General features: G+C 41.2%; 3 protein-coding genes across 20 annotated transcripts in view; 2 read left to right on the top strand and 1 right to left on the bottom strand.

Moving 5' to 3' along the window:
- The window catches only part of NF1 (neurofibromin 1), a 251,200-nt gene that overhangs the window by 45,459 nt on the left and 179,630 nt on the right, over positions 1-26,111 (bottom strand). The window lies entirely within an intron of this gene.
- Positions 540-5,054, top strand: EVI2A (ecotropic viral integration site 2A). 2 transcript variants are annotated; one of them, XM_074188990.1, is made up of 3 exons: positions 540-729; positions 2,568-2,680; positions 2,809-5,054. In XM_074188990.1, the coding sequence occupies exon 3, from the start codon at positions 2,832-2,834 to the stop codon at positions 3,519-3,521; it is 690 nt and encodes a 229-aa protein (XP_074045091.1). In that variant the 5' UTR covers positions 540-729; positions 2,568-2,680; positions 2,809-2,831; the 3' UTR covers positions 3,522-5,054. The 2 variants fall into 2 exon arrangements, with proteins under 2 accessions (XP_074045091.1, XP_074045090.1); XM_074188989.1 differs by lacking the exon at positions 2,568-2,680 and having other exon boundaries at positions 543-729; positions 2,809-5,053.
- On the top strand, positions 7,484-18,279 carry EVI2B (ecotropic viral integration site 2B). The gene is made up of 2 exons (XM_074188987.1): positions 7,484-7,715; positions 16,052-18,279. The coding sequence occupies exon 2, from the start codon at positions 16,092-16,094 to the stop codon at positions 17,577-17,579; it is 1,488 nt and encodes a 495-aa protein (XP_074045088.1). The 5' UTR covers positions 7,484-7,715; positions 16,052-16,091; the 3' UTR covers positions 17,580-18,279.

The following is a 26,111-nucleotide window of genomic DNA, read 5'->3' on the forward strand; positions in this document are numbered from 1 at the left end:
GCCCTGGCTTGGAGGAGACACAGGAACGCTTATTCGCTTAAAGGCCCCATGGCCCCTTTCCTAGCTAAGCATCCTCTGTCCTGATTAGATGACTTGGAAGTGACCTCACCCTTTTCCCTGTTCTCCCTCAGCATGGTGCCCCCAGTGCCTGGGTCAGTGGTGGCAGAATGTTCCCAATCACTCAGGGCACAGCTCAATTTCCATCCTAGGCAGCCAGATCCCAGAGCCCCTGGTCCAGAGGCTCGCCGTGTTGGGGCCAACATGTGGATGCTCTGGGAGGGAGGATGCTGCTGCCTAAGAGCCAGGTCTGGTGGCCAGGGAGGTCTGGTGGCCGGGGAGGCCTGGCAGCCAGGGAGGCTAAGTGACCCAGGAGGCCTGGGTCCAGAGCTGTAGGGGAGGATGGATGGTTCAATGGAAAGTCTTGGGGCCCCGCCCTGGAGGCGGGGATTTGCTCCACAAAGCTTCCTGTCAGACCTGGGGCTCACTGGATGCTCAAGGGTTTTTTCCCCTCCTCTGACATGAGCTGATGTTGCAGCTGAAAGGAAACGTGTCATTTGTGGTTTTCATTTTAAAAGTGGAAAACTGGCAGTGCGTCAGAAGGGCGGCAGAGTGACTGGAGTTTTCACACTCTCCACATCTCCTTTGAGTTGAGGGCTGGGGTCAGAAGAGGCAGAGACTCGTTGGCCAGAGCCTTCCCCTTCCTAGCAGATTCTGACCGGCTTCTGGAAGGTATGTCCCAAAGCCCTTTTCTTCTGCTTGGGGGCCACCCCTTCCAGACCCACAGGGCCCCTCCCCAGCAAAGGCTCCCACTAATACAACAGGATTATTAACACCTGAACAGAACACAGGCCTTCTCAGACAGGTTGGAGGTTTGGCCTGGCATTGGCAAATTCCCTATCAAAAACAGAGCGCAAACTCAGGGATGGACTGCAGGGAGGTTGGGTTCCCAAAGTTACTAACATTTTGATTAAGCAGTATTATAAAAGTAACTTCACCTAACTGGATTTCACCCTAAAATTGCCTCCAGATGAAGGAGACTTTTCTACAACATCGCCTTGCTGTGAGAGAGAAAAGATGCTCACAAGAATCCTTCATTTGAATTCTCCAGCTTTTGGGGGTCTCCATGAAGCCCTCATTTTGTGGGCCTAGTTTGTTTACTCCAGGGTGGCAGACCATCTGGCCAGAGACAATGAACAATGGGGCTCATTATGTGTCCAGTGGTGCCATTGTCATATTTTGGGCAACGAGCAAAGATGTGTGTTTGGGGACAGGGCACAGTTAACAAACTGTAATAGAAGCGGTCATGAGTAAACACATTTAATATGTTCAAAACACCTAATGCGGAGAAGCACTTCTAATGGAAAGCCTTTGACTCAACCAAAAGGTCTTTTTTGCCTTATTCACTCTACTGACTCACCACCAGTGCCTGAAAATAGTTTATGTGTGAGAATTTGAATAGCCAATTTCTCACTCTTCTATAGAGTGAGGCTTTGCCTTAACATCTAAACTTGAAAAAAATCAATAATAAAATTAAGAACCAAATCATTGTGCCAATTAGCATCTTAACCATATGAATTCCCAATCCCAAAATGAATCTAAACTTTAACATCCTGTAGGATTTCCACCATTTCCATCATCAATTGTCTTAGTAGAACAGAAAATTCTGAAAGTCAAATTTGAGTTAGCATTCTGTCTTCTGTGGGATTCAATATATAATGCTATTAGTTTTTCTCAGAGCATAGCTCTGTATAAAGAGGTAAACAAATGTACTAAGAGTACACCTAACAGAGCATGTCTTCTTCAACAAGAGACACTTTTCATTGAAAATCTGCACTAGACCTATTCATCCAAGAAGGTGAAACAAGTTTGCTTGTCTCGCCTTCTCAAGAAAATCCAATTGTAGAACAAAGCCAAATAACTGTTTAAAAAAAATCATGATTGTTAAACTTCTCTCTCTCAAAGGTAAACAAAATCCTCTCCTCTTAGGCTCTGCTTAGATCCGAGACAAGTTGTTCATTTTAAATGTCCTGGGATAAATCCTTTTAATTCTGTACTCCTGTGATTTTTAGTCTAACAAAATGGCCTGGCCCTCCTAGAGCAAGGAAAGGCAGAAGGAGAGAGAAGGGGGGTGTGCTGGAGATGGGGGGGGGGGGGGGAGGGAGAGCAAAGTTAGACTATCTTCAAGGAATAAATTCAGTTCACTGTGTCCTGATGTAATGAATGATTAGAATGACTAATTAAAAGAATTCTTGTTTTTATTCAAATTAATTACATAGCTGTTTTTCCCTTATATTCCAAGGCAAAATGTTTCCTACTTCCACTTCTCTTTTTACAATAAAGACAGTCATACATTTCCTTTGTGGGTGGGGAAGTTTTTTGCAAAGGATCCTTAACCAGAGCAAAAAAAAAAAAGGAATTAAAAAAAGTAAAAGCAGAAGCAAATGACTCAAAGCTGAAGTCTGGCCTGCTTGAAAGGAAGAAATGACCACAGAGCTCCCTTGTGCACACCATTTAAATATGATTAATGCTCCTTGTAATGCTTTCTTCTCCCATCTTCCTGCATTTAGAAGCCTATCTGAGAGATTTAAAGTTTCCTAATCCAACAGCCCAACAGCCCAAGAGTCAAGAGTCTGTAATTCACTTACGTTCACTCAGCTAGGTCAGGAAACCTTAAACATAGGTGAGCTACAACAATTTCAGTTCTACTTGTAACGTCACAGCTGCTGCTGTTTTGACTAAAACCATTTCAAATTAACACCTTAATTCTACATTATGCTCGCTTCTTTAACTGTATTTATGACTCCACAGACTGATCACCAGTGAGTTCGACCATGGAACCCACAGGATGCTCCCTGTCCGCTGCTCTTCTGGCAACCACCATCTTTTCTTGGCTTCCTCAAACCAAAGCAAACACAACATCCCTCTGGATCCTCAACAGGACTGACTGGGACCAAGTCCTAGAGAATCAAACCAACTGGAGGGGGAATGGAGGCTCCATGAACACAGAAACTAGTGTGGTCCACACTGCCCGTGGGCCTGAGACTGGGACCCCGTGGCCGGCCTTTGCATCCTCAGCTCCTCCGTCTGGACATGGCCTCCACACCCCTTCTCCTCCTGGGGATGGTGGCATGCCCACCACACAGAACACTGAACACACAAGCAAGAACCAGAATGAGATTTTTAAAAAAGACATTTGTGAAGAGAGTCACAACAAAATGGCCATGCTGGTCTGCCTGGTCATCATTGCTGTGCTCTTCCTCATCTGCACCCTCCTATTTCTGTCCACCGTGATTCTGGCCAACAGAGTGTCTTCACTTAAACGATCCAAGCAGGTCTGCAAGCGGCAGACAAGAAGCAATGGGGACTTCCTGGCCAGCAGTGTGCTGTGGCCGGCGGACTCTGACCCGGGGAAAAGGGCAGAGCAGCTCATGGAGGCCCGGCTGATGCTCCAGGCTGCTGGGACCCTCACGCTTCCGAGGGAAAGAAAAGATGCCAGAGACACCGAGAAACTCACCCTCTGAGAAAGGGGCAAAGTGAAGGGATCCAAGAAAGTTGGGTCGTGGAGGCTGCTGGCAGAAAGGGCGTCCTCTGCTATTTTTTCCTGCTGGCAGCCTAGAACTGGATAGGCAAACCTGGAAACCAAAGGTCAGAAAAGAAGGAGGAAAGGGGAAAGGATGCCTGCCTGGGAACCATGACTCTTCTCCTGGGCAGCCCTGGCTAAGTTTCTGGACCTTTATGAGGGGTCTCAGTTTTCAAATCTATAGGGTGAGAACGTGTGAACTACAGGGCCTACGATCCTATCCAAATTAGAGCTACGGACTTTTATTAGGACACTAAAGATTTTATAGGCTTCATGGGACACAAACCAAGAAGGGACTAAAGGTATTAAGTATGCAAAGATCCAGGAAAGTTTTAAAAATAATGCAACAAAGACTCTGGGATGTGGTGAAATGGAGGAAAAGGGTTGGCATGAGCGAAACAAACATTCACTATGTTCAGCAAGAGCATTTGATAGAAACTCAATCTGGATCTGGTCAAAAATAATTTAAATTTGAATAGTTTAGGTCTGTTTTCATAACCAGTCACCTACTTCTACCTGTTAACAGAAGCCCTCCAAATCCTAACTCACTTAAAGGTCTACAGTCTGACACAGCGCTGCCTTCTTGCCACAAAGCTCACTTTATTTTAGTCAGTTTATGTGATGATCTCTCCATGATGTATAGGATTCAGAAAGCTTATTAAAATGCCATTTTACATAATAAATATTGGAGGTAACCTTTCACTTGTATGCTGCATAAAAGTCAGTGACAGTGCCACTGTGACCATGTGTACTTGTTCCTTAAAAATATATCCACTCTCCCTGGGCCAAGCTCCATGCTGTTTGCTTCCCTCAGACTCCTTCCTCCACACACATAGCTGGCTGGCCTTTCCCCAGTCACTGGTGACCATGGCACAGCCAAGCTGCCATCATCCTTGCTCTATCGGCAGAGTTGAATCTGCCAACCCCTCCTTGCTTCTCATCATTTTCTATTCCATTCCTTCTTTCCCCTGCAAGAACTTTTTCACCTTTTTGGATTTCCAAAACCTTGCACCATGTGTCTGGAATACCTTAATAAATACATGCTGACTGATAAACTGATTCTCATCTCTCATCTCTCATTTCTCCTCCTTCCTCTCCCAGCCCTGATACATAATGAGGCATCCCACAGCTTCAGCATCTTCCCTGCCCAGATTTCCACTTTCAGGTTAATTGCAGGTAGCAGACCCACATTTCCAATTATACCTTGAGGGTCATGCCAGGTCCTCCAATTAAACCTGTGCAAAATCAAACTGCCCACATCGGACCTCCCAAATCTGCCCTTTTTGTGTAGGGTGGAAAACCTGCTTCCACTCACCGTCCTTGGCCCCATTCAGGCTCCTCCCTCCCCCTGGGCTCTACATTACCTCACCCCTCCCTGCCAACTACCTTTATTCTCCATCATTCTCCTTCACTTACTCCACTCTCCAGCTCTCCCCTTTCCATTCCCCCTCCATTTCAAGGTCTCCGGGGCCTTCCCTGCCCAAGGCTGCCTGGTTCAAGGTCTCCAGGAAATCTCCCTTGCTATCCATCTACTTCTCTGGATTGTCTTTAGTACTCTCAACCTTTCTAAGCACTTTGATCTACTCCTATTAAATTATAAATTCCTTTTATCTTTGGGTACTAAGAGCCTCCCTGTGGGGTTTTGCATCTAGAGTAGGCTTATGCATCTGTTGACAGAATCTTACAGCAAAAGTAGAGTCAAGATCAATTAGAAATACAAGGCAGTGAAACTGAACACTGTCTAATTCTGATGATCAAGCCAGCCTCCAGAAAAGGGGAGGTAATCAATCTCCCTCTTTTCACTGAAGGAGTGGGGGCTCTGGGTGTCCAGTGTTGCCTGTGTTGTCCAATGGCTTGATGTGGACCTTGGTTTTCCTTTTGCTTTTTTAGTCATAAGAGAAGACTGGGCTGGGGAATGGGGTAGAGGGGAGAAGACTGTAGGATATGACAGGTAAAAACAAAAAGGTCATGATAAAACTGCTTTTTTTTTAAAAGAAAAGGACCAAAGGACAGTAATATGTTAGTTCTAAAATCATCCAAAGACCAGGAGCAAATATAAAAGAAGGATTTCTTCACACATCCAAGTATACCACAGAGCTTCTTTGATGAGCTAATTATTTTGGAAATAATAGAAAACCTCAAATTCTGAATTACTTTAAAGGCATCACAATAACTTCCCCAAGTGGCACAAACTATATCTGCATGAATTTTCATCCATATCTGATGATACCCCATATAAAAATACAGTGTGTGGGGGGGAGACTTTAGATCGCCATCCTAGACAATCATCACATAAACTTCATTGAACAACATGCTGAAGAGGCAAATAAATAGTGACCCATGCCAAGTCTCATGGGGTTGCGGCCACGCTGTCAAAGCTGCTTTGCTGCAGGTTTCCCTTTTTTACTGAACAAACATACTTGTGAAGGAGCAGGTTAAAAATAGGCAACAGTCTTCCCTTATCCCCACATGAAACCATTATGCTTGGGCTTTAGGCCAAGAGATACACAGATACAGATTTTGCATTTTTTTTTACCAATTATGCTCCTGTCCTTATTTCTCCCTTAAGTCAAATTTGACATCTACCTCAATGCCATCTAAAAAAAAAAAAAAAGAGGAAGAATTAGAAATATGTACTTAAACAAATTTTTGAGACTAAATGCTAGATTGGTGTTCACCAAATTGGGTGGAATGAAGGAAGAGAATTTGAACTCAAGATTTTTGAAGCAAATGTTGAAATTTGCTTTTGTATGTAGGTGGGGTTAAAAATTTTAAAATAAAATACATTTTAAAAAATCTCTTCAAAAAAAGATATGTGAAGTTAAGTAAGAACCAGCATGGGTTTCAATTCCAGTTTTAATACTTACTAGTTAATGACAACTAACTTAATTCTGAGTTTCAGCTTCCTGACATGTAAAATGGGAAACAAAATTATACTTTATTATCAACCTCATGGATTGATTGAGGGAAAGCACTCTAGAAATTGAATTTGTCAATGACCATTTGACTCCTGCTAAATGGAATTTTAACTTCAGATAAACTAAATGATAAAATAACAAACCTGAATTCTCCACATCTAAAATGTCTAGTCTTGCCCTCCACTCAAACATCCTTGAGCTGGGTTTCTTAATCTTTCTTGTATTCTGGTTACCTTGAACAATCTAATGATACCCATGGACCCCTCTGCAGAATCATGTTTTTTAAGTGCATAATATATAATATATAGGAAACCAATCATAGTGAAATGTAGCTATCAAAATTATTTTTAAAAAACAAATTGGGGGCAGCTAGGTGGTGCAGTGGATAGAGTACTGGCCCTGGAGTCAGGAGGACCTGAGTTCAAATCCAGCCTCAGACACTTTAATAATTAACTAGCTGTGTGGCCTTGGGCAAGTCATTTATTAACTAAAAGGTACTATTTTAATTCTTATTATGTAGATCAAATATTCCTCATAAAATGCAATGCCCCCCTTTCCCAAGGGCATTTGCAATGATTCATTTGTCATGAAAGTTCACCAAAAGCCCACCAGGAGCCCAACTGGCCACTTCACAGACAGAACATTCACTGATGCTTGGGAAGTGATATGTTTTCTAACAATAGAATGTCTTCTCTTTCCTCATATCACCAGATATTACTATTCTTCTGACTGTCAGCTCAACTGGTAGATTTTTCTTAAAAAGATGAATGTTAATCATTCCATTAATAAAACAACAATTTCATCTAGATGATCTCAGAGACAAGAACATGTCACTAGGCTCCTGACTAAAGGAAAGGTGGGCTCAGGCACAGAGACAGAACCCCCCAGACTAATCATCCCCTGTTCTCTCCGGACTGGCTCTAACTAGCCACAGAGCTGGCGTGCTGGGAAGCCTGGTCAGCAGACCCCCAGGGATCACAAGGATGCTGGGGGAGCAGGCATTGAGTTCGACGTACATCCGGTTAAAGGACAGCTTTCGTTAATCATTCTTTCTGTTGCTCTACAAAGCCTGAAGCAACAATTGCTTCATTTCCTCCTCCTCCTCTTCAGGCTTCTCCACAGACTCCATCTTAAAACTGTGGTTAACATCGACTTCTGCTTTCTTTGTCAAAATACTCAAATGTCCAACCCTTGTTGACAAGAGAGGTACGGCAGAGGTAAGGAGCAATTTTCACACGGGCATTTATCTGTGGATTTGTCTTTGTTTTACTGTTTCCTATTAAAATTAATAATTAATATTCTTCATTGGCCTGAAGGATGACAAAATTGGTTTTATTAACTACATGGATGGGCAGGTTAGTTTTTTTATTGTTTTTATCCTATTAGAAGCCAACAAAATCAGCTGTGGAGTTCTACTATCAGAAGCGTTTTTAGCTGAAGTCCAAAATATCCATAACTTAAAGGAACTTTCCTAGGAAGGCTTTACTTGAGTGGCAAGAGGCATTCACCTGCAATTTATTAACAAACTCTTCCATGTTTAAAATAAAAATTTCCAAGTGCAAAGAAATCTAAATAAACTAGATAACTGAGGACAGGATCAATATGATCAAATGTAAGCTCACATGGGAAACCTGGCATTTTATTTCCTGAAAAGGAAAAAAGATATTTCAGAATCTTAAAAATTCTCACTGCAGTTTAACTCTACTGCTATTTTAAAATTACCAAAGTCCATAACCAGGAAATGAGAACATTCATATTCTTTTCACTTAATTTTTAAAAGACTTCAAAAGAAACAAACCTAAGTGCCAGACTATCAATGAATTCTTCATCTGTGACTTTTTTTCCCAAAGGTGAATTTTGTAGATCATGCTGTGGCAATTATGTACAAATAGAACTGAAGAAGAGAAGGGGCAAATGTGATAAATGCCTTGACAAAGGCATTACTGAACCCCAATCTGCAGGAGTGGGTTTTTCAATTCTCTGGCTGCCTCTAAAAACCTCATAGATTCATAGCATTTGTTGAGATGAAGCAAACCTAAGACACTGTACAATGCTGGGCAAAAGATGGAACATCAAGTGCTCTCCAAACTGGACCACACCTCTGGGTCTTTAGATGACTATTTAGAGGCACTGCCTGTTACCAAAAGTTACTCTTGTCCCTGGTTGCTGATCACATTTCTGAAAGATAAAGTTAGACATAGTGTATTTTTGCTCATGGTTCTGTTAATGCCTTACAATGATCAAACTAAATAATAAAATTTTGAATTCCCTAATCTGCAAAGAAAGGCAGTACAAAAAAATTTCAAATGTTTTAGCCATGTTTCATTGTTATATAAGTTAAGAAGCCCTTCATCATGTCTAAGCCAGACACCTCAGGTCATTGCAGATTGCTGATCTGATATTAATCTTTCAACCTACTGAATAATAACTAACTTGACTAGGTGCCAGTATCTGGCCTCAAAAGAGTACTAAACAAAACAATCTTTGTAACAAACTATTAAAGTTAACATCTGTTGACATACTATTTTGGAGTAAGTAAATATTGCCAAAATTTGGGTATTAAAAATATCTGCTCCAAGGAAACTAAACACTGTAAAATATTCTTGTGGTGTTGTTTTTCATCTGAAAATACTCTATAAACTTACTGTTTGTACAAATAGTAAGAATTATAAGAAATTAATTAAGTCCACTTCTTAAGAACAAGGAGCATTTAAGTGTTCTGATATTGTTTCTCCATAAATTTTAATTTTAATTCTAATTAAATTAAAAAAAATTAAATCCTGACTTTAAATATCAAATAAAATGAACATTTCCACATATGTAGTAAAAGAGAAGAATGGAAATTATGAAGCTGGAAATCCCTAATACGTTCAAATTTGTTCGAATTTGTCAAAGACCACTTAACTCCAGCTGAATGGAATTTTCAAGCTTCTTTTGTATCTGCTTTGAGATGTTAATACAGAAGTATGAAAGTGATAGTTCCCCAGAGTGGTTTCCCTATATTCAGATTCTTTAAAAATGTCATTCCTGAATTTAGGCAGTGTCTAAGGATAGTTTCAATCTGTCTTTTAATTATTTCTAAATTTTACTTGGATGGAATGGAAAACAAGACTATAGCTGCATTAATTTCTTTTTTTTTGTTCGTTGGTTTTTGGTGAGGCAATTGGGTTAAGGGACTTGCCCAAGATCACACAGCTAGTAAGTCTCAAGTATCCGAGGCCACATTTGAACTCAGGTTCTCCTGACTCCAGGGCCAGTGTTCTATCTACTGGGCCACCTAGTTGTCCCTGCATCGTTTTCTTAAATAACATCTATGCTTATAGACTGAATAAAACAATCAAAGCTGAAAAACTAGAAATGTGATGGTGGCTCATGATGAAGTGTTCTCATGGGACCAAAGAACAGAAAGTAACAGCAAAAAAACAAAAACAAACTTCTCCCACCTTTCAAGTCAAAGCTGCACCCAACCTCCATTCCACCATCACCCATGTCAATTTCTCTCTCAATCTTCCAATTTCAAATACTTTAATTTTACTTCATAATCATAAGTTAGGAAACCTTTTTTCATGTCTAAAACAAATATCTCAGGTCAATGCTTAATGATTACTCACCTGACATTTCAAACTATTGAATAACAACTGAAATAACAGTAAACTTTATTAGGTGCTAAGCATTTTATAATTTTTTATCTCATTCAATTCTCACTGCTATCTCCATTTTTACAGATAAGGAAACTGAGGCCAGCAAAAGTTCAGTGACTTTCCCATAGATTTGAACTCAGGTCTTCTTCACTCCAGACCCAATATTTTATCCTATGACCAACAGCTGCCTCTATTTTACTCTATGTTCAAGAGAACTAGAGTAGTTATTCTGCATTCATCCTTATTTTATAGCTACTGTATCTTGATAATGTTACTTATCATTTTAGTGTGCTGGGTGTTTTTATGTTGGTTTTTTGGGGGAAGGGAGCCATAGCAGGGTGGGAGTAGAGATCTACTAGGAGAAAAAAAGTACACTGGTTCACTGAACCCTTCACTTTGGGAATCACTGACCTTAGCTGCCCCACCACAATCTCCCCCTCCCCCATAAGAATTCTATTATGACATTGGTAATGGTGGATCTCTATGCCCAAACAACTTATATTCTCGGGGGTGGGGTGGGAGTTGGCACAATGCATATGTACAAATAAGTGTGGTTACCAGGTACAATTCATGATAGGGTTTAAAGGAGAAGAGGTCCATCTCAGTTGGGGAATTCACTGAAGACTTCATGGAGGAGATGGCACTCAAGCTGATTCCCCCTCCCCCAACTTTCTCTTAATTTCATCTCTCCTCAAGATGTTTGAAGATTTTTCTTGAATCTCCTCGAGATTTTTCTGATTTATTTTTAAAATTCTCTCCTTCCTCTTTTGTATTCTCTTTGTACAGTGCTCCATAATCAGTTGTTGATGGATGTCCCTTGTTCCTACACTGTCCAGTGAACAACTGAATAAACATACCTGTTGAACTGAACTGCTCTCTTCATTTCTTTGGACCCTGATCTGTCTCCTCCTTCCTTTTTGGCTCAATTAGTGCCGAAAGAGATCCTCAAGTTCCTTTAGCTCAGAAAGGTGATTTTGTCCATATTCCAAAGTCAACTGACTACCGAGAGAGAGCTGTACGGGGCAGGTGGGGGTGCAGTGCTCTTCTCCCTCTCTGTCACTTTCCTCATTGTCTGTGCTTCTGTCTTCCATGAGAACAAGCTGAAGGTTGTAAGGAGTTACCATGTTCCTACACCCCACCCCAATGTTCATATTTAAGAGCTTGTCACAAGGAGAATGACATTGATTTCAGGGGTTCAAGTCTTGCCCCCTACAGGATTTTCACCAAAGTCAGGGATCTAATACTTAGGTTGGAAAGTCTACTGAAAAACAGATAGTAGAAGAGGAGGGAAGGAAAGTAGCTCAGGGTTTTGGATCAGAGCAGGTAGACTCCTTAAAGAGCATGGGAAATAATTGCTTTCACAAAGCTGTGGTTATTTCTACTTTCCTGTTGACAAAAAAAGGATGTGAATAGAAAACAGAATCTTATAACTTTGAATAGGTTCCTTATTTAAGCTGTTAATTCCAAATTTGCCTTGTTTTCCTTCTAATGGATTTTCCATTAATTAGAACAAGGAATACTATGCTTAAATTTATTTTTTTAAGTGAACCCACAAAATGGCAAATACTTGTGATGGAATCAACTTCTAAAATGTCACCTATGCATTATCTACTGATTCGAGAATTGCAGGAATGATTTCCCAGGAAGTCAACTCTTTATCATTCCCACTAACAGGGAGAGCAGGGATAATCCAAACATCCTGTTGAAGTCAACAGCTGCAAAAGGTGTCTCCTCCAGAAGTTGTAGCCAAGTTGATCAAAGAAGATCATAAAACAAGAGTAGGGTCAGGGAGGAGGCTAAATCAAGGCTCAGATCCAACTTGATCACCTCTAGGACCCTATGCAAAGCCCTTCACCCCTCAAGGCCTCAGTTTCCTCAACTTTGAAATTTTAGAGTGAACTAAATGATCTCCAAGATTCCTACCAATACTAATCTAGGGTTTGATGACCCTCAAGCTAACTTACGATTTTTAGAGGCCGTAGAACATAAACTCTGTAAGGACAGAACAGTTTCATTTCTGTCCTCGTGTCTCCTTTACCCACCGCAGTATCTGACATTATACTGGTTGGCTCATGTCCTTCATTATCTAAGAAGATGAAAATGACATCACTATGTTTGAGACTAATTATAGTGTGCCCGACTGTGGCTGATCAAACCAATACGAGCTCAGAATACTCTACCACAGGTTGGGCACAAATAGTCTATGTAAACAGCTGGGGTGGTTACTCTAAACTTAGCACATCTCACATTTCCTTTGAGCTGTTTCAATTTTGCCTTCCTCATAGAGGACAGCATCCTCACCGATGAGGGCATGCCATGCTGGGCAGTCCTGTACCAGGTGATACAGTGGATACAGCACTGCCCTTGAAGTCAGGAGGATGGGAGTTCAAATCTGGTGCCAGACACTTGCCACTTACTAGCTGTTGGACAAGTCACTGCACCCTGACTAACTCACATCCAGGGCCATCTCCAGTCATCCTAATTCATATCTGATCTCTGGACCCAGATGGCTATGGAGGAGAAAGTGAGGCTGGTGACTTAGCATAACCTCCCTTGCTCAAACCAATTCACATGCTTGTCATGACATCACTTTCCCAATGTCATGGTCTTCTTCAAGAATGAAGGACAAACATCTGGCATATACTGGGCACTCAATGAATATTTGCTAATAGGAGACAGCTGACAGAGTGCTGAATATGGAGTCAGGAAAACCTCAAGTCAAATCCAGCTTCAATCCCTTACTACCTATATTGACCCTCATCTGTAAAATGGGGAAAACAATGGTCTACCTCTTATTAATCTACCATAAAAATCCCCAGAGTTGTTATAGGATTCAAATGAGGTAGTATCTATAAATCATTTTTACAAACCTTCAGGTGCTATATAAATGTTTGTTATTATAATTATTGAGTGAGATGGCCAAATATGGTGGTCCTGATGAAAGAAAACATTTACTGGGCCTCCTAGGATACTGGGACATGGAATGGAGGAGGGGAGGGGAGTTCTGAGACAACTCTATTTCTCCAGGTGTTCACCTTTTAGTTGGGGAGGGAGAGAAGCATTCCTCTTTCCTGTAAGGTTCTAAGTCAGTGCATGATTAGTTCCCAGAGGAATTGCTCATGGAGTTCAAATGAGGAGAGATGTGCTTCAGGCTGGGCTGCTCTGGAAAGGGCTTGAGGAAATCCGATGCAATCCTTCTCCATCTTTTCCATAGATGTTGTGGGAAAGGGGCAGAGTTACGAGCAGATTTATGTGCTGGTGGGGTCAGGAGAGGGAAGGCACCATGAGCTCCTGGTTCTGGAGTTAGAACCTGCCCTACCCCCCCAGCCTCCAGAGCTGCCTATCTGGGTAACTTTGGGGAAGTCACTGAACCACTTTAGGATTCAGGGGTGAGGTTCCTGCTGGCTCTGTGTCCATAGGAAGAGTCAAGTTGGGTCTTGGTGGATTTGAACATCTAGAGAAGAAATTAAACAGCTCTGAAACAGTGAACTTGAAAAGCAGTTTGGAAGGAGAAGCAAGAATGAGAGTAGTGGGGGATCCAAGAGGGAAAGAGAAGTCAGGATCCAGAGGTAGAAGTCCGTAGGTAGAGCTGGAGTCATAAGAAGACACGGCTTCAGACTACCTTCCATCTATTCAGCCCCATTCACCTTCTGTGGATATGTTTCCTTATACCTGGTCTCCTCTGTTAAAATGCAAGCTTCTTGAGGGCAGAAGCCTTTCTTTCTGATCCTAAGGCTTAGCACAAAGTAACAAGTGTTCCCTGGTTGCCTCCTGCTCCCCTGTCTGATCCCAAAGCACTCTAGGGTTTTCCTTGGGTCTGATGCTCCATCTATGACCTGAGGTAGCACAGTGAGAAAAGTCCCACTGTCCTTTCTGCCTTGGATTCTGGTGCAGTGGGTGTGGAGTCCCAGGTGGAGGCTGCCACTGTGGTTCAGAGACCCTGAAGGAGAGTGGATGAGAAGGGAAGGGCTGGGAAGATGCCTCCCACTATGTTGGATTCATTCTAGTCCAACCCCTCATTTTATGGATGAGGCTCAGGGACTTCTGCTCAAGTCACCCAGGGACAAAGGAGCAGGGCAATAACAATAACAATAATATTTTAAGTTCTGCCAAGCACTTTTACATATAATCTCCTCAGAGGCTCATCTCCACATCTGCCATAGCCCATATTATAGATGTAGAAGAAACTGAGGCAGGTGGTGAACTAACTTGCCCATGATTAGACAGTTAATAAATGTCAGAAATGAGATTTAAACTTGGGTTGTTTTCCTGACTTACTCTACACTGGACTAAATGGTACCATTTGTTGGTACCGTTAATAAAAATAAGGAACTCAGGGGAGGAAGTTCATTTTGGAGAGAAAAAGTTTAACTATTTTAAATGTGAGGTAAGAGCAGGCTATAGGAAGCAGCCTAATAGAAGTCAGAAGCTCCTTAAGGCTGGTTGGGAGTTAATTGGTCAATCAATATTTAGTAAACACCCCCTGTGTATCAGTGCTGCTCCAAGGACAGGGACTATGAAGACCAAGACACAGAGATGGTGTTTCCAGGAGGAGAGATCACAGCAAGACAAGACCCAGGTGACAGCCAAGGAATGGGGGGATTAGAAAGAGAAAGAGGAATGAACAGAGAAAGCAAAGGCACAGCTGGAGAAGATGGCAGAGCATTCTGGAACACTAAGGGCTGAGTAATCCGGCAGGAGACATTCCAAAGGGTGATAATGGAATTCTGGGAATGACAGTCAGTCAGACACGAATGCAGGTCCTCCTCTTTGGTGGCCTTGACTGAAAGAGAATTCTTGTTCGAAGAAATTTCTAAAACAAGCAGGGCAATATTAATACAGACCACCTTTAAAATTACAATTATCTATGCTTGGTTTTGTGTTTTTTTTTAGGTTTTTGCAAGGCAAACGGGGTTAAGTGGCTTGCCCAAGGCCACACAGCTAGGCAATTATTGTGTCTGAGACCAGATTTGAACCTACTCCTGACTCCAGGGCCGGTGCTTTATCCACTGCGCCACCTAGCCCCCCCCATGCTTGGTGAAATATGCCCTTGATAAATTACAATGTGCACATTTGTTTTAATATGAGCAGAAAGTCTAAAATAATTGCTAAGTTAGTATCAACTTACAGTCAAGGCCATTAGAGATGGGTCCCCAGCATCTGTGCTCAGACTGGGGAGGGAGGGAGAGGCCATTGTACTCAGGTGCTGAGACGGATGGTCACTAGATGGTCAGAGTACAGATTCCACAAGATGGAACAGGTGACCCTCATACTAAGTGGGGATAGACATCTGGCACCACAATACAGGAAAGTACCAGGGCAGCCATTTTAAATTGGTTTAAATGAAGAATGGAGAATATACTGTTTTTACTTTAGAATCAGGGAAATTTATGCCAACACAGTCCAAAGTAGGAATGACAGGTCCCTGAAGGAGGAAGAGTTAATTTTCAGTGTATTGCAAACACTTTAAGGATCTGTCCTTGCCTAGACTTGAATGTTCCTTCCTTTTTTTTCCTTTTTTCTTTTTAGTTTTTGCAAGACAATGGGGTTAAGTGGCTTGCCCAAGGCCACACAGCTAAGTACTTATTAAGTATCCGAGTATGGATTTGAACTCAGGTCCTCCTGACTCCAGGGCCAGTGTTCTATCCACTACGCCACCTAGCCGCCCCTTGAGTATTCCTTTCAATGATTTGAATTGCAACCCTTCTCCATCTTTATCATTCTCTTTTGTGTGACTGAAAAGTAAACTGCCAGTAAGTCAATGTGGTCATGTTGACCATGGGCACTGACAAATGGCATAGGACTAGTCATCCAGTGACATTTTAGTGTATCATCAACATAGAGATAAGTAAACAAAAGTAGTTATGTCCCCATCTCCCGATAGCTAATTGCCCTTTTGTTTTTATTTACAGTGGGGAAAAAAATCAACTGGTTATGGTTTAGGCTTTTGAAATGGATCCCAAGCATTTCATCCTAATCCTCTTCTGGGGCTACTTGACAAACATAATTCTAACAGAGACACAGGAGTACCCCTCAACAGCCCCATCTCAGACTACTTTCAAATCATCAATGCCAGCTATATCAGCTAATTTTGGAATTGGAACAGAGAAGAACCCTCTCAGTCAGCCACTACAATTGATCAACACCTCTTTGGAACAACAACCATCATCAACCATCTCTGGGTCCTCTGCCCAACTATCAACTTCACCTGCCCCTGGATCCTCTGGGCAACTACCAACATCAGCTGTTCTCACCACCTCCAGACAAACACCCTTACCATCCATCTTCACGTCTTCTGGTCAAACACCAGCACCGCCTGTCCCCAAGTCCTCCAGTAAACCAATAGCATCACCTGTCTTAAATTCCACCAGGCAACCACCAGGATCACCTGTCCTCAGCTTCTCCAGGCAACCACCAGAATCACCCATCCCTAATTCCTCCAGTCAATCACAGGAATCAACTGTCCCCAATTCCACTAGGCAATCACCAGCATCATCTGCCCCCAACTCTACCAGGCAACCAATAGCAACACCAGTTCACAATTCCTCCAAGAAACCACCAGTAACACCAGTCTACAATTCCTCCAAGAAAGCACCAACCTCACCTGGCTCCAGCTCCACTCGAGAATCAGCATCAATAGTTGTTACTCCAGGATTCAACCAGGAGAATCCCCCCATAACAAAATCTCAAAACTTTCCTGCCAATTCCATAGCTGCTGTACTAATTGGCATAATTCTAACTTTTATGTTAGTCACTATAGTCATAATTATACTCTGGAAATGCTTTAAAAAACCAATCCCCAATGACCAAAACTGGGCTGGTCGGTCTCCATTTGCTGATGGAGAAACTCCTGATATGTATATGGACTATAGCAGAGAAGGAAAATCCATAAAACGTTCCTCAATTGTCTCACTTGAGATCTGGAAACCAAACAAAAGTATGCTCTTAGCAGATGATTTGGATGTTAAATTGTTTGATTCAAGTGAAAATTTTGATGAATCTCCCAAGTCAGACTTGGAGAGAATGAAAGACCAACCAAATGGGACATCAGAGGAGAGTGGTGATAGATCGACAGTTGGCACTGCTATTTCTTCTTCAGAGGAGATGGACTTGGCTCCAGCTCCTCCTCCTCTTCTTGATTTAGATGAGTCAGTAAATCAGAAACCAGACTCCTCTAACTTAGTTGAAAATGATTTTTCTCATCTCCCCCCTCCTCTGGATTGTCTCGACTCTGAAAACAGGCAGTCATCTCCTCCTCTCTCTGACTCTTCCATCCTGCCCCCTCCTCCAGAAGCTCTCCTCAAAAACCAGGAGGAACACAACTCAGAAGGTCATAATTCACTTTCATCCACATCAGAGACCCAATTTCCTATTCCTCCTGACTCTAGTCAACAAACCTTGGATGAAATGCTGCCACCACCACCTGCAGAATTATTGTGACTGATCACAGCTTGCTGATGTGAGGAGTTATAAAAAAAGTCTAGCTTTATTTTTTCTTTTTCAATGATGGGAAAAATGAACTGCCATCCAGCTTAGATTTCCATTCAATCAGCTTTAAACTCCCTTAAATTCATGTAAATATTAAAAAGTGCTTCCCCTAGAGTAGAAATTCTTTTCTGATCCTCGACTATTTGCTGATTTTGGCATAGTATCTAACTGCTAAATTTCAAAGCATAGAAAATATCTGTTTAATGTTTAGAATTAATAGATAGTTCTTTGTTCAGGAGTTTTTTTAGATAGTTGTCATCTTTACAACAACAACAAAAAAGGCTTGTAATAACAAGGCATACTAAATTCCTTCGAAGTTACAATCTGCAAGATGACATTATTCTCTAGGATGCTTGTATCAATTTCTTCCATTTAATTAAAACATTTTAAATATAGTGTCTGTCTTCAGTGACTTAGCAATTTCAGAAACACCTAGTATTTCTCAAATACACAGGAAACCTCTTCTATAGAAGTTCCTAAAATGATGAAAATTTAATTTGTGTAATTCAATCTTATCTTCTTACTAATTTCCACAAGAACTGTAGAGATGTTCCTACAAAGGGGGAAAAACCCTTTATCCCTCAAATTTAAATAACCTTGAATTTAGAAAATGCTCATAAGTCACACACTTAACAGAAAAATCAGCCTTCTTTTTTTTGGTTTATTTATTTTATATTATTATAATAATCTTGCTGTGAGAGTAAACATAACCCCCCCCCCCCAAAAGATGACAAACCTCAAGAATAGTGAGGAAGTGGGGAAAAAAAGGTTACTTCAATCCTGTGTTCAGATTTCAATGGCTCTGCCTCTGGGATGAGTTGCCTTCTTTATCATAAGTTCACCGAATTAGTTGTTTCAATATTTTTCCCACAGTTGCTATTACTAGCTGTATTTCCCTCCACTCTATTCCTCCCCACTCTCATCTATTCTCTCTCTCCTTTCACCCAGTCCCTCTTCAAAAGTATGTTGTATCTAAGTACCCCCTCCCACAATCTTCCCTCTCTTCTATCACTTACTCCCCCCTTCCCTCCCCCCCATTCCCCCTTATCCCATCCCTTTCCTCTCACTTTTCTCTAGAGTAAGATAGATTTCTAGACTCTATTAAGTATATATGTCATTTCCTCTCTGAACCATTTCTGATGAGAATGAAGGCTCACTCATTCCCCCATTGCCTTCCCCTGTTCCACTCTTTTGAAAAAGCTTTTTCTTGACTCTAATGTGAAATATCTTAGCACCTTCTTCCTCTCCTTTCTCTTCCTCTCAGAATTTTTATCACCCATTGACTCCATCTTTTTACTATATTATACCATTATATTCAGCTCTTTCCTATGCCTTGTCTATATATACTCCTTCTAACAGCTCTTATAAATGAGAAGGTTCATATGACTTATCAGTATCTTCTTTCCATGCAGGAATACAAATAGTTCAATATCATTAAGTTCCTCATAGTCCTTCTCGTCCACCCTCTCTATTGTTCACCTGAGTCCTATACCTGGAGATCAAACTTTCTATTCAGCTTTGGTTGTTTCAATAGGAATGTCTGAAAGTCCTCTGTTTTATTGAAAATCCATCTTTTCCCCTGAAAGAGGATGTTCAGTTTTGCTGGGTAGTTGATTCTTGGTTGTAAACCAAGATCTTTTGCCTTTTGGAATATCATATTCCAAGCCCTATGAGCCCTAAAAGTAGACGCTGACATATTTTGTGTAATCCTGACTATAGAGTCACAGTAGTTGAATTGTTTGTTGCTGGCAGCTTTTAGCATTTTCTCTTTGGCTTGGGAGTTCTGAGTTTGACTATAATATTCCTGGAAGTTTTTCTTTTGGGATCTGTCAGGAGTTGATTAGTGAATTCCCTCAATTTCTATTTTACCCTCTGCTTCTAGGATCTCAGGGCAATTTTGCTGTATTATTTCTTAAAAAATGAAGTCTAGGTTCTTTTCCTGGTCATGACTTTCAGGTAGCCCAATAATTTTAAAATTATATCTCTCAGGTCTGTTTTCAAGGTTGGTGGTTTTTCCAATGAGTTATTTCAAATTTTCTTCTAATTTTTTATTTTATTTTGGAGTAATTTTATTTCTTCCAGATTTCTTGCAAAGTCACCAGCTTCCTTTAGTTCTATTCTGCATTTGAAGGAGTTATTTTCTTCAGAGCTTTTTTATTTCCTTTTCCAGCTGGTCAATTCTGCTTGTTAAGGCATTCTTCTCTTCATTTGCCTTTTCTGTTGTTTTTTCCATTTGGCCTAAACTGGTTTTTAACATATTATTTTCTTCAATATTTTTTATATTTCTTTCAACAAGTTGCTGATTTGATTTTCATGATTTATCTACATCACTCTCATTTCTCCTCCCAATTTTTCCTTTGCCTCCCTTAAATTGCTTTTCAAAGGCTTTTTTGAGCTCATTTATAGTCTGAGCCCATTTTCTATTTCTCTTGGAGGTTTTGGATACAGAACCTTCAATTTTGTCATCTTCTGAATCTTCCATGGGACCAAAGTAATTTTTTTTATGGTCAGATTCTTTTTCTTTTGTTTGCTCATTTCCTCAGCCCATGACTGATTTACTGCACTTCCAAGGCTTTGGGGTGTTTTGGGACAACCCACAGGGACCTTAAATCCTCCAAGGTCTTATGAGAGGCTCTGACTGCTCTGTTGCCTGGCTTTGGTATGTGGATAACCACAGGCCCTCCCCTCTGCCCTGGAGCTGTGAGGAGGGTCCCTGTTCAGCTACGGTGGTATGGGGGGCCCAAACTGCAAACTGGATCTGAGTGTGGGCAAACAGCTGAGTCCTGCCTCAGTGAGAGCAGAGAGACCGCTGCAGTCTCCTCTGACCCCTTTAACATCTGTGGGCTGCACTCTGGAGGCGTAGGTTGGTTTCCCCAATTCCCACTGTAGGTTCTCACTGTAAGGCTGCTCTGAGGCTGGTGCTGGCTCTGCACTCACTCTGGCGAGGCAGAGTTCTCTCATCACCCCTTCAAGCTGTTCCTGGTGATTCCTGGGCCAGGAGCTCTGGAAACCACCCACTCTTCCACAGACCCAAGTGCCCCCAGGGATCTAGGCACCTGGTCTGGCTATGCTTGTGCTGCAGCTGCACTCACAGTGGCTTTTTCCAACCCCCTAGTCCCGGTGAAACAGACCTTTCTTGTGAAACTTCTAAGTTCAATTGGACTGAGTAATTGTATCAGTCTTTCTGTGGGTTCTGCCCCTCTAAATTTTGGCTAGAGTCATAATTTGATGGCTTTTGGGAGTTTTTTTGGAATTAGTTTCTGGGAATTCCTGCCTTCACGCTGCCACCTTGGCTCCATCCCCCCCAAAATCAGCTTTCTAATAAAACACATCATATACTAAGTCAAAAACAACTCTAAAAATGCAGTAAAGTTCCACAAAATGTTTAATTGTTTCACCTCAATGGGAAAACACAGGACCTGCTGGCAAAAAAAAAAAAAAAAAAAATTCAAAGATACCAGCTCTCAAACTCTTCTATGTACTGGGATCATCTGAACAAATCATTAACACCTCTAAAAAATCACAGGCTGTAGTTCTAAATTGGGTCATTTCTGGGTGGCTAGGTGGCACAGTGGATAAAGCACCAGCCCTGGAGTCAGGAGTACCTGGGTTCAAATCCAGTCTCAGACACTTAATAATTACCTAGCTGTGTGGCCTTGGGCAAGTCACTTAACCCCATTTGCCTTGCAAAAAAACTTAAAGAAATGAATGATAAATAAGTTGGGTCATTTCCCAAAGATGGCAACTCCATCTCAATGAAAATAAGCCTCGTAGACCCTGTGAGCATTCCTGGTTGGGTTTCTTAATTCTCCAGTGTCCAGGAGATGACTTCTATCCTATCTCACTGGACCACTCACTAGCTGGCTATGGTCTCACTGGACCACTCACTAGCTGGCTAAGGAGTGTTCCTAAACTTTTAGGTTCAGAGGTGACCTTAAAAGTTCTATAAAAAGGGGAACTATCTCTGTAAACACAGTCTCAACTCCTTATTTACCAGGTATTTCTAAGACTCTCCCACATCGAATCACATAGCTATCTCCTGGGTTCAAAATTGAGCCATAAGGTTTTGTTTCATGTATAGAATGGTGGCAGCTTGGAAAGAATCACCTCAAATAACATGACATTCTTGGGTCCTATCTCTTTTGACACACCCTTGGTGGATGAACAACAGACTATGCCAAACTGGAGTGTCTTGTCTGCAGTCATTGTGAACATGTTAAATTAGAAAAATAACCAGTTTATTTACGAGTTGATATAAACTTAACTAGTATTATGTCCTGAGGGAGGCAAGCATTTTGAGGTAATGGCAATCCTATTTTTTAAAAGGATATCTACTTTTATATGACAAGAAAGATTATCCAAAATTGCTTTTCATAAAATGCCCCCTATGATAATATCACAAAAAACATCTGCTATCCTTGGTGGTCCATCTCTTTTAAGATTTTTTTCCTTCAAAATTTCACCAACATCTGTTTCCATGCTGGGAGTCTCCTCATCATCTTAATGTAACACAAATCATTGCTGATTTTCATTCTTGCCAAGTCCCATTACTGAGAATGTTTTTTCAGGTTTTACATCTATCCCACATCCTGTTCACACTTCATATCCTCATGTTGGGTCCTCAACTTGAAATATTACGGTAGTCAATGGCATTGTACATAGGTTCTTTCACCTATAAAGACTTTCATATTTTAGATTTCCTTTACTCAATCAATTAACATTAATTAAAAGTATTCACAATAAAGAAATTCCCTGAAATATCTAAGGATAAACAAAACACTGAAGCATTTGTCTCTGGATATACACCTTAAAGCTTTAGATCTCTTTATTTTTACATCTAAGTTAGTTGGATTTTTACATTTATGATCTTTTACTTTTCCTAATAATTTAGGACAAATGGGGGATATACTATAACTATGATATAAATACTGAGTTAGTGAAGGTAGGAGCTGGTGCTGACTCTTGAAAAATTGGGATTTTTTGTCACCTCTCTCCCTGATAGAACTGAATTTATAGGAGGAAATTTTATAAGAATTCATAGCCAAGGTGTGTGTGTGGGGGTGCTTTTTCCTTGTTGCAGATTTTTTTTCTTTACCATGACAGAGGACTATATCAGCCAAAGTAGAAATATTTGTTCAAATCAGCAGAAATAAGTGCAGCAAAATAAAAGTAAGATAGGACATGAGAAAAGGCAGGCAGAATGAAAGCGAAACAGGGAGGAAACAAAATTAGAGATGCAAGATCCACAGTCTAAAGTTTATTTTAGCAACATGGCAAAAAGGAGATGATTCAAGTACCACATGATGAGAAGATGAATCAACATGACTACCAGCAGCAGGCTGTTTCTAGGGCTCCAAATTAGATTTGAGCCCAGGATAGGGGCTGAACTGGAGCTGCAACAATATCTTCCACATAGATGGCACTTTGGGGCATGAAGGTGAGCCCTGAAGATTACCAAGAGGACCCACTACCTCCCCACACCTGGCCCTTGGTGGGCCCCAGAGGGGTCTGCAGCCTTCTGGGTGAGGCTGACCTGGCCTAAGTCATGACTTCCATTGCCAAAGCCGAGGCGAGATGACTGCTAGCAAGTCTCATCCCTCTCTGCTTCCATGACCTTTCCATAGTCCCCATGCAGTTCCTGGCATCTCAGCCTCAATGATCTCCTCTCTAATCCATCTTCCACATGGCTGTCAAGAGGTCTGACCTCTTCATTCCCCTGATTAAAAAGCTGCAGGGGCTCCCAAACTCACTGCCTAATCCTCTTTGCCCTTCTTCAACATGCAAGTCTGAGCCTTTATTTCCAAATTTAAGTCACCTTCCTCTTTCCTTCATATGCCAACAGACGCCAAGTCTATTTTCTCTGTCTGAAATGCACCTCTCCCCTCCCTTGTTGGCCTCACTGCCAGCTCTCGGCAGCCCCAGACTCCTTTTCCTTTCAGCTCACAGCCCACTTTCCCCAGGACTGCTATCTGGGCCCTCCTCCCCACAGCTGTCAGGACCCACCTTGCAAACTCTTAGCAGATACATCTATTTGGCTGTACCTAACTGTCCCAGGGACAGTTTCCTTTTCACCTCTGTATGTATCCCCATCGATAAACATGGTGCCTGACCCAGAGGCCCATTTAATAGATGTATTTTCATTAATTGAACTATACAAAGTGGTAATGCAGGCAAAGGGGGGTGGGTATGGCACTTTGGAAAGGAACAGACGTGTTCCCTGGAAAGATCAGGAAACTTTCATCTCTAATGGGTAAGGAAATCCAGGCCAGGAAAAGAAAGGTTCAGAGCTGGTGTTCTGATTTACTAATTCACAGGGTCCAACTAGTAAAAATCAAAGAACCACAAATTTAGATTTAGGGACCTTAGAGGCCTCAATGAGTTCTCCTTCCTCCCACCAGAGCAGCCCTTTATGACAAAGACTTAAAAAAAAAAGATGAAAAGTGACAGAACTAATCTTCTCTTTTTCCTTCTTGAATCTTCTTCAGGTTCCCCTCACTCATTCTCTCTGATCTTCTAAAACCCTCTTTAATTCTTTTACTTGTCTTTTGTCATTTAACCCATTACTTAGATCTGAAGATTTTTCTCCTGCAAATTATCCCAAGATAATCTCTGACTGTCTTTGCCTTCAAATCTCTCCAAGATACCCTTCTTCATATTCAGCAGGAGTTCTGCTCCCAGTTCCCTACTCTTCTGCCCCACAGTTTTCTCCCATGGAAGCTAGAAGTCAATCATCCAAGACATGGAAGTAACTGACCCAGAGACATAAATAAGGGGCGGCTAGGTGGCGCAGTGGATAAAGTACCGGCCCTGGAGTCAGGAGTACCTGGGTTCAAATCTGGTCTCAGACACTTAATTACCTAGCTGTGTGGCCTTGGGCAAGCCACTTAACCCCATTTGCCTTGCAAAAAAAAAAAAAAAGAGAGAGACAAAGATGAGCCATCATCCAGTAGATGGCCACAGAAGAGAAGAAATATCAGCCTCCCCCTTCATAGGTCATTTATAGAGAACTTTAAAGTATGCAAAGCCCTTTGCACAAGGCAATTTAGTAGATGCCTGCTGTGTACTAAGCTTTGAGTTACAAAGGTAGCTCACCATCACAACCAATTTTTTTTTTTTACAGAATTATTTTTTTTCATTTCTGAGGATTTTTATCATCTTACAGGAAAATCACAGAACTATAGTTAGAAGTAAGTCCATGAAGTACTGGGTGTCCCAAAAGTCTTAAGGCACACTAAGCCTGAAGCTACCCAGAGACTTTTGGGACATTTTCTACAAAGATAGTAGATAAGTAAAGACTAGGTGCCTGCCAAGATCAATGACCACAGAAAGAGCTCCAATTAAAGACCCAAAGACTAGGCATTTCATTCCAATTCTCTTTTGAGGGTGCCAATCAATAAAATGTTTCTAATGTTACTGATTTTAAAACAGAGCTTGAGGACCATCAACTTTTTTTTTAGGTTTTTTTTTTGCAAGGCAATGAGGTTAAGTGGCTTGCCCAAGGCCACACAGCTAGGTAATTATTAAGTGTCTGAGACCGGATTTGAACTCAGGTACTCCTGACTCCAGGGCCGGTGCTTTATCCACTGCGCCACCTAGCCGCCCCCATCAACTTTTTACAGTAGTACATTTTAATACTATAATTTACTTTTAAGAATAATACCCTGCATCATTTCTTATTTAGGTTTGCATTACACCTAACTTTTGTTCCAGCTAAAATTGAGAAGAGTAAAAAGCTTAAGAACAGAAATGATTTCCTCACTATTTTGACCAAAAGAAACCCAATAACTAATGACTGCCCAACAACACCAACGTGATGGCATTGTTGCAAATCTGTACAGATCTGCTGGCTCACCTGACATAAACTCTTATCAATGAACACATCTAATGGACAGCAAAGCAACAGCCATAAAATGGATTTCCTAATATAGTATCTATGGCAAATGGTTTTCGGAAGCATTCAGTTTAACAAATGTAGTTTTTAATCTGGAAACTAGACCAAAAAGAAATCATATTTTTTAGCTTTTAAGAAAATAAATTAAATAAAAAGATAGCTTGTTACCACCTGACCTGGATCCTGATCATAAAATCATGACCCAAATGAGCTCCTCAGGTGCTATAGAAAATTGGTGAGAAATCCTCTGGGTGGAGGGCTGAGATGGGGAGCTGAACATGGACATTCAGACAGGTTACATCATGAGCTACAATATATGGCAGAGGCAAAGCTAATCTCTCCCTCCCTCCCCATCATTTTGTCTCTTCCTCTTCCTCCTCCCTTTTTCTCCTTTCTTCCCCAGAAAATTTCTAAATTACTTTCCAGACAATTAAATGTGAAACATATTGAAGAAACCAAACATGTTTGCTTTATTTTCTCCCAAAAAGCAAAATAATATCTATGATGTATGCTGATCTATTTATACTTCATACAACATTTATACAATAAGCCAAAGGACATATATATATATATACATATATATATATATATAT

Source organism: Macrotis lagotis, chromosome 5, assembly GCF_037893015.1.
Source record: "Macrotis lagotis isolate mMagLag1 chromosome 5, bilby.v1.9.chrom.fasta, whole genome shotgun sequence".
Classification (NCBI taxonomy): Eukaryota; Metazoa; Chordata; class Mammalia; order Peramelemorphia; family Peramelidae; genus Macrotis; species Macrotis lagotis.

What these genes read in the sequence shown, in the direction of transcription:
- EVI2A (XM_074188990.1), top strand. Translation starts at nt 2,832, where the DNA reads ATGGAACCCACAGGATGCTCCCTGTCCGCTGCTCTTCTGGCAACCACC.
- EVI2B (XM_074188987.1), top strand. Translation starts at nt 16,092, where the DNA reads ATGGATCCCAAGCATTTCATCCTAATCCTCTTCTGGGGCTACTTGACA.